Source organism: Miscanthus floridulus, chromosome 7 (genome assembly GCF_019320115.1).
Source record: "Miscanthus floridulus cultivar M001 chromosome 7, ASM1932011v1, whole genome shotgun sequence".
In the NCBI taxonomy this organism is placed as follows: domain Eukaryota; kingdom Viridiplantae; phylum Streptophyta; class Magnoliopsida; order Poales; family Poaceae; genus Miscanthus; species Miscanthus floridulus.
In genome coordinates this window covers 24,828,628-24,837,173 of record NC_089586.1, presented here as the reverse complement: position 1 = coordinate 24,837,173, position 8,546 = coordinate 24,828,628, and the positions used below count along the sequence as shown (strand labels likewise).

General features: G+C 40.1%; 1 protein-coding gene and 1 long non-coding RNA gene across 4 annotated transcripts; one reads left to right on the top strand and one right to left on the bottom strand.

The window, feature by feature from the left end:
• The first annotated feature begins 1,667 nt into the window (after positions 1-1,667).
• LOC136466735 (putative multidrug resistance protein) lies at positions 1,668-3,927 on the top strand. Its single transcript, XM_066465242.1, has 3 exons — positions 1,668-2,241; positions 2,313-2,655; positions 2,809-3,927. The coding sequence occupies exons 1-3, from the start codon at positions 1,864-1,866 to the stop codon at positions 3,717-3,719; spliced, it is 1,632 nt and encodes a 543-aa protein (XP_066321339.1). The 5' UTR covers positions 1,668-1,863; the 3' UTR covers positions 3,720-3,927.
• A 60-nt stretch (positions 3,928-3,987) lies between these two features.
• On the bottom strand, positions 3,988-7,690 carry LOC136466736 (uncharacterized). 3 transcript variants are annotated; one of them, XR_010761422.1, is made up of 3 exons: positions 7,271-7,690; positions 5,430-6,942; positions 3,988-4,959 (listed from the first exon to the last, which is right to left on the bottom strand). It is a non-coding gene; the product is annotated as an uncharacterized lncRNA (long non-coding RNA). The 3 variants fall into 3 exon arrangements; XR_010761423.1 differs by having other exon boundaries at positions 3,988-4,396; XR_010761421.1 differs by lacking the exon at positions 3,988-4,959 and having other exon boundaries at positions 6,054-6,293; positions 6,797-6,942.
• Positions 7,691-8,546: the final 856 nt, after the last annotated feature.

Below are 8,546 nucleotides of genomic sequence, written 5' to 3'. Positions count from 1 at the left end.
TCACAAAAAACATGATGCTCATAACATAGTTTAGCAAGTTGTTTAAGCGGTAACACCGAGGGTGTTACATATTGCTAGAAATAGTCATTACTCCACTATGAACGACCTCCACTCTACATTCTACTTTATTCTTGATATGGAGTGCGTAAGCCTAGTATAAGTAGTGACCACTTGTCTACATGGATGCTAGTAATGATATAGATTTATTTGCTTATCTGTTCTATTGCATCTTGTTAGCCATCCACTTTAGATGTGGTCTCGGCTAAAAGTGAATCATCCCTCTTCGTTATTGTAGATTGCATCAAACTGATAACTACCCATCAGGAGAATAAGTTATGTTGCCTGTTTTTGTTAAGATGATTTATATTTTTTCTATGTATGAATAGATTGGCCATTATCTCTTGTGGAATGTTATTTTGTGATTTTTTTCTATGCTTATTTGAATATATTGGCCTTTGAAATAATGTCCTTTTTCAGTTGCATTTGACATCAAAAGATAATTTGAATTTTAACTTTGAATCACCTTTTATTCTGAGGCAAAGATTCCATCAATTGGCCATCCTCAAGAAATTGTTTTTTCTATGTTTTATCTTTTAAACTGTTATATTGAACTATGTTTTATTTTCTAGTGTATTTGACATAAAAAATATTTTGAATGGCTACAATAAATCTTTTTTAGGTCAACTTCAAACTCTTAATGCATTAGATGCAATGAAGATAGTTGGCTTAGTATTTCTTATTTAATTGAATTTGTAGGTAATTGAGAAATATGTAATAACCAATTTTAGATTAACTTTTATGTAGTGGCACTTGGGGTACATTATTAATGCCCTGTGTAGGTTATAAAGAAGGGTAAAAATGATATTTCTAAATTAGTTTTAAGTAATGGCAGTGGTGACCAAACAATATGTCAATGGAAAAATGATCAAACATGTCAAATTTGCATATGCATAACACAAAAGGTTTAGATAAATTCTTCTAGCCAAGGTATGTGCTGATCATTTTTTTTAACAGCCATCAATCATGCATGTACATAGCAACTGTAACAGAAGTTTTTGAAATGATATTAAGAGAGCATATATACAAACAAAAGTTCGCTGACAAGATTAACTTGCAGCAAACATACATACAAGATTAACTTGCAACAAACATACATATCAACTTTGCTGAAGAAATTAAAGTTCCACTATTCCTCTATACTCTTGCCACAACAGTCTGGGCTATCGTTTTTGTTTCAAAAAACTACAAATGGATAAAAGTGTTAGATTTTCATGAAACAAAGTTCATTCTAATTTGTTGATATCTATACAAATCAAAGACCTTTGAACTGGACTTGTTATGTGGAATATAAGTTGTTGTTCTTACCTGGATACTAACCATATATAGATAAAAAACAGGTGGGTGAGCGTGGTATCCAAATATCTGGAGGACAGAAGCAAAGGATTGTTATTGCCAGAGCAATCCTAAAATCACCTAAGATCCTTCTTCTTGATGAAGCCACTAGTGCACTAGACACGAATTCAGAACGTGTTGTGCATGAGGCGCTTGAGTTAGCCTCCATGGGACAAACTACTATTGTTGTCGCACATCGTCTCTCCACTGTCCGAAATGTCGATATAATTGTTGTCATGCAGAATGGTGAGGTTAAGGAGATGGGATCACATGATGATCTCATTACCAATGAGAATGGCCTCTATTCATCTCTTGTCCACCTTCAGCAGACCAGAGATTTAACAGACACCAACAAGGTCGGCGGAATTGCAAGCCAAAGTATGAGCAGAGATTTCTCTACAGCTAGTAGGACAATCTCAACATGGTCAAGATGATAACAAAGATAATTCAAACCTTCCTGTTCCATCCTTCATGACAATACTTATGCTTAATGCACCAGAGTGGAAGCAGGCGTTCATAGGAAGCTTCGGTGCAATTGTGTTTGGAGGCATACAACCAATATTTGCATATTCCATTGGAAGCATGATATTTGTCTACTTCTCAACAAATCATGAAGAGGTCAAGGAGAAAACAAGGACTTTTGCACTTATTTCCATCAGCCTTACAGTTCTTTCATTCTTAACTAGTATTGGGCAACATTATAACTTTGCTGTCATGGGGGAATTCCTAACAAGGAGGGTCAGAGAACAAATGCTTGCAAAATTTCTCACTTTCGAGATTGGGTGGTTTGACCATGATAAGAATTCTAGTGGTTCCATATGCTCACAACTTACTAGAGACTCCAACATTGTAAGTACAAATAAAGATTGTAAATATTTAGAAAACGATATTACTGACCAGATATAATATTTGTATTGTAGGTGAGGTCACTCCTGGGTGATCGAATGTCTCTAGTCATCCAGACAGTTTCTGCAGCTGTAACTGCCTACATCATGGGTCTGGTTATAGCTTGGCGTATGGCCCTCGTCATGATAGCATTACAACCCATTATCATTGTTTGCTTTTATGCCCGCCGTGTTTTACTGAAGAGTATGTCCAAGAAATCAATACACGCACAAGATAAATGTAGTAAGCTAGCTGCTGAGGCTGTCTCTAATCTTCGGACCATAACTGCTTTCTCATCCCAGAACCGTGTCTTGTGCCTCTTTGACCAAGCACAAGATGGTCCACGCAAGGAAAGCATCCGACAGTCCTGGTTTGCAGGTATCATTCTTGGCACCTCCATGGGCCTTTTGAAATGCACGTGGGCACTCACCTTGTGGTATAGTGGCATGCTCATGGCTGGGCACCATATTACAGCAAAGGCCTTCTTCCAAACCTTCTTGATTCTATTAACCACAGGACGTGTGATTGCAGAAGCAGGTAGTGTTACAACAGATCTTGCTAAGGGTGCTGATGCAGTTGCTTCAGTGTTTGCCATTCTTCATCGAGAAACAAAAATGGATCCTGACAGCCCTGAGGGATATAAACCAGAGAAGCTCAAAGGTGAGGTGCACATTAGAGGAGTTGATTTTGCATATCCATCAAGACCGGATGTGATCATTTTCAAAGGATTCTCCTTGAGCATCCAACCAGGCAAGTCAACGGCACTTGTTGGGCAAAGTGGTTCTGGAAAGTCAACTATCATTGGACTTATAGAGAGGTTCTATGACCCAACTAGCGGGGTGGTAGAGATTGACCTTAAAGACATCAAAACATACAATCTTCGTGCCTTGCGACAACATATTGGACTGGTCAGCCAAGAGCCAACATTATTTGCAGGTACCATTAGGGAGAACATTGTGTACGGCACAGAAGCGGCTAGTGAAGAAGAAATTGAGAATGCGGCAAGGTCAGCAAATGCACATGGCTTCATTAGCAACCTTAAGGATGGATATGAGACAAGGTGTGGTGAGCAAGGTGTTCAACTGTCAGGAGGACAGAAGCAGCGCATTGCAATCGCCCGTGCAATATTGAAGAACCCTGCTATCTTGCTATTAGATGAAGCTACTAGTGCATTGGACAACCAGTCTGAGAAGGTGGTCCAAGAGGCATTGGACCAAATGTTGGTCGGAAGGACAAGTGTAGTGGTGGCACACAGGTTGAGCACTATTCAGAACTGCGACCTAATTATTGTGCTTGATAAAGGAGTTGCTCTGGAGACAGGCACACATGCATCCCTCATGGCCAAGGGTCCTGCTGGAACATATTTTGGATTGGTTAATATGCAGCAAGGAGGCAACAATTTGCATGAAAACACATTAGCTCCAGATTTGCAGCCCTATTGATTTTCCACTTTGTATTAACAAATAATCAAGAATGCTCGGCAAACCATTAAAACTAGCAGGAACCCCCACGGCAATCGCCGCGGGCTAGGCAGAGCGAGGTGGCATTATTGGTTTTGTTCCCTGTAGAACATATATGCATCTATTATTTGTGACGTGCAAAAGATAAATTCTCTGAGATATGAACACATAAAAGTTGATTTTTTCCATAGTAGCACTCCAATAAACATTTTGAGAGAAGAAGCATGAGAAATTCTGTACCAAATACTGACTTTACTTTTTCCAGATATATCTCTACCTGAGAAAATGGTAAATCAACCTATTTTACCATTCAACTAATGTAACAACTCAAGAAAAAAATCTAACATATAAGAAATAGTACACATTATTGGGAGTGAAAACAGTCATATATAACCCCTGCAAGAAGATAACAGGAGCAGTCTTCTTAAACAGGCCCAAGAAAATTGGAATAGGACAACAAACTATGACTAAAACAACATATAGGTGTTGGGCGACTGATGCCAGTGATTTTATTATGCTGGAGCAACATATAGTCATCCTCATCGACCATGAAGTTCTCTGATTCCTTGGGTAATCATATATCTCTTACATTTGAGGGCAGTAGACTCACATCTATTAATTCATTCATCCTGACCATCCTCAGCACAATAGACTCACATCTATGAATATGAAACCGATTCAGTAAGCAAGGTTGGGAGTCTCTTAACTCGAATTTGTATGGGACAAAAAGGTGGAGACATGAAAATCATGTAGCATTTCACTATGACTAGTAAACAGAATAAATAGCAGCATGCTATCGGAACAGTACCATTCATAATCAAAGTCGATTTCTGTGGTCTTTATGTACAAAGATCGATATAGGGAAAAATGTGAGAAAATGAACGAAGCCCACTGTTATCTGATTTGCGATTGTAGACACAAACAGTACGAAGGCTAAGTGATTAGCAGGAAGGCAATAGACAATTTAGAAGAGTCAAACATAGCTTGATATTACAGAGGATGTGTACCACAATGTCAACTTCCAGGAGAAGATGTTCATATCGATTTGGTACTTCGGCGTTGTACGTCCAAATCAAAGATCATGGTTTAGTGACAGTTGTATTGAATAGATCATAAGGTGATCCAAGAGGACCAGCTCGTCCTTGGGACCTTGTTCTTGACTATCAACAGGATTGCTTCTTCAGTTTGATCACGTAGGACCAGCTCGTGTTTGTGTCAAGATCTATGTGGTGGACAAAACGTCCACGGTAGATATTACCAGGAACATGGCGAAACAGAAATCGATTCAGCTCTAAAGGAAATCAATGATAGACGACTTCAGCTATACTTGATCAATTTGTCACGTGTTTTTTTTTTTCTATAAGGAATCGGTAATATTCTTTCATAAAAGTGTAGCAATCTTGCAAAAAACTATTAAAAAAAGTTATCAGAATAGGGTGGACCACTGAAACTTTTGATAGAACATGCTATATGCATATGAATCATTTCCTGATTCCACCTTTTGAGATGTTAGGTTATAGAAATGCAATAAGATCACAACAGCACAGTGCTACAATGAGGTGACTGAAATCAGGAATTAAGTAAACCTAATGAATGGGATTTCTATTTCAAGTTTCCCAAAAGATTGATAAACAGTTCTGAGACCAAATTGTACCTCTATTTGTGCCATCCTAGAATTTAATCTAACCATACCTTCTTTGTTGTCATCTCCGGCGCGTACATAATATGTCCTTTTGAGGAACTCAGTTGTCATCACAATTTTCACTGCATTCAGAATAAACATCAGGGCACATTCTTCTTAGTTTGGTAAAGCCCTTTTTTTGTACGATAGTAAAACTATGTTTTTTTAAGGGACAGTAAAACTATGTTAGTACATGCACCGGAAAGTTTGGACGAAGCAAAGCGGTGTCAAGCACCGACCTAAGCAACAGATAGTCTGGTCTAAACCCGTGCTTTGCAGCATTAAAGGCATCATAAGAATGGACTGGCTATAATATTATTTATAAGTAAGATAATATGACAAAGAAATTTTGTCTTGTTTCTTGTCTATAATGCTAGTGCAAATTGAACGAAACTATCAAAGGTATGAAACAATCCAGTGGCAGCATCATGAAGTTCTGTGTGCGTGTGGGTGGGTTTGAGTCTATGTATGACTCTCTCTTCTTCTATTAATACAATGATACACAGCTCTCCTGCGTGTTTGAGAAAAAAATCCAGTGGCAGCAGCACCGAGGAAATCTTAAGGCATTAGGACAATAGCGACAACTATGATAAGCACATCTGCACATGGAAAGGTACGGAACTCAACACAACTGATTTCACAATAGTGTGCCAACCATAGGCAAGATGCATGTTCCAATGACTTCTGTTTTCAGTCAGAGATACAGCCTCCAAGTAATCTGGAACTTATCATTCCCTCGAGCATCTAGATTTCTTTGAAGTTGCCATCCATGATCCATGATGCCTTTTCAATGCCTTCCGGAGTCTCAGTTTTGCAGCAATCCAGCACCTCAATCCACAAGCCTGCGTTCTGAAACTTGGAGCAGGTCCTGCAACCTATGTACAGAAGTATCAAGTAGAAAAATCATTAGATGAATGTAGCAATGCGTAAATACCAAATAACTAGAAACACTGGCGCGGCTTTGCCGCGCCTTCCTTGATGGACCTGTCGATGTATACAAATTTGTTACAATAAATATACCCTGTGCCCGTTATTCAATTTGTTTGATGGAGCAATGGTTTGATCTATGAAGCACTATGAATGAGCACTGTTGGCCAGAACCCTACAGTAAGTGTTAAGCCCTTGTTTTTTTTTTGCAGCAATTAAATATGCAACAATACACCTGGTAGAGAAGATTCATAATGCTGGCAACGATAACAAAGTATATATTGTTTATTTGTACATATAAGCGTGTAGATTGGTACAGGACATCAGTAAGTATACTCTCTAACAGAAGGAACCAGCAGTTTTGTACTTTGAGTGTGGGTCACCACAGAGGCCTATAGTTACAGAATAACACTGACAAAGGAGGGTTATCAGATCTTATAAATTTTGATACCAGAGGCTTGCTATGGTGAGCACTTGACCATGCTTGTCCCATTCCCTCTCTGTAATTTTTTTTTTGACACTTTAGGCGTACTAAAGGCAAGCCTCCTTTTTTTTTCATCCTACCAGACTGGTGGAAGGAGTGGAGGATCTTCTCTTCTGCAATTGAGATAGATAAAAATCCACAATCAGTTAGATGGAGATGTAAGGACGGCATGCCAGTATAAAGTTATGAATCTAACAAAATTAATTTCACATTATTTAGATCTATAATTATTTTCCTATGGTTTTCACACGTTTCTGCATGGATTAATACAAATGTTCAAGTTCTTATTAGCTTGTACTACTGTTCATCTTCTAGCCGTAGCAGGTAACGCATAGAGAGAAGGAAGGAGCAAACCTGCCATAGATCCACATTAAAAGCACTCAAAGGGATGTGCAACGAATTGAAGGAGCTAGATATAGGAGGGATTTGGCTCTGGTTTACCATGTGCAACGAATTTGAAGAAGAGCAGAGCTCGCCGTGCGCGTGTTTCCGGCGAAGGTGACAACGGAGCACTGGTGGAGCACTTTGTGGTTTCGTACTACTCTTGCTGTGACTCTGAGGCAGGCTCGTCGATTGCCTCACGTCGAGAAGCAGGAGCGGATGTGGCTCACTTTCTGCCGTCGCCGCTGCGCTTGCGGCTGCAAGCGCGGGGTGTTGCTCGCGTGGCCCTCTCGACCCGGCACCAGGTCGTGGGGGAGGAGCGCGCAGAGATCTGGCAGGCGGTGCCGCACGGGAAGAGTCGAGGGGACGCGCGAATCGCGATGGAGAACAAGGGGGGCGCTGCTTCTCCTCCCGGTAGGGGAGAGGCCCGGAAGATGCGGAGGCTGGAGCTCTTTCGGGTCGCGAAGAAATGGCTCGGCGACGGTATCTGAAGTCTTCTTTATTGAGTTAGTCGTGGTACTCTATTTATATAATTTTATCTATTTAGTCCTAATATAGCGTATATGTTATAACAGTAACTAGATAATATACAGGGTTAACTCTACGTCGACTTCTGTATATGGCTACAACATCTGCAGCGGCTATAGTATCACAGTAGAAGGGTCTTTCGATACCGTCTTTCCTTGGTGTGTTCACACAAAAAAAAAAACGGTAGTTTATTCCAACAGGGACCTCTCCAGTTCATACACTGGACAGTTCCGGTGTGTTCAAACGCCCTGAACCCGCATGCAGACAACATTGTTGCAAAGTTCTGGTGCCTATTGCTCTGGTACATGCTCTGAAAAACACCCCGACGACAGTGCCTAGTCTAAGCTCTGGTGAGCACCTCCGGTGACCATAGTCCAGTGACCGCTTCGTGCCTCTTGGACACTCTCTGGATTCACACTCAGGTGCGCACCTTCGGTGCATCATCGAAGATATCTGGTGAGTGCAAGATGATTGGACCCATATGAGATATCACCACTGAAGGGACTCTCCAGTGCCAACCAGAGAGCTCTAGCGAATGTAAAAACACTCCACTGAGCTACTTTATCAAACCTTTTTTAATGGGTAACTCCAAATTAATTTCCAATGAGACAACCACACCTTTAGCATTGAGTTAGCATTTTCAAATCATTCTTCAATGATCTTTTGTCAAGTCTACTCCTTGCATAAATACCAAAGAGAAATCTTGTTTTTTTCAAGTAGGCTTTATAATTTCTAAAGCCTCCTACTAATATTGGTGACATCAGAATGGATTGCCAGATAATGGAAGCAATCAACATTGCAAGTCGGC

Excerpts from the sequence above, each read along its gene's own strand:
- LOC136466735 (XM_066465242.1), top strand. The coding sequence starts at position 1,864 with ATGACAATACTTATGCTTAATGCACCAGAGTGGAAGCAGGCGTTCATA. Across the intron at positions 2,242-2,312 it reads TTACTAGAGACTCCAACATT|GTGAGGTCACTCCTGGGTGA; the intron begins GTAAGTACAAAT and ends TTTGTATTGTAG. Across the intron at positions 2,656-2,808 it reads CCGACAGTCCTGGTTTGCAG|AAGCAGGTAGTGTTACAACA; the intron begins GTATCATTCTTG and ends GTGTGATTGCAG.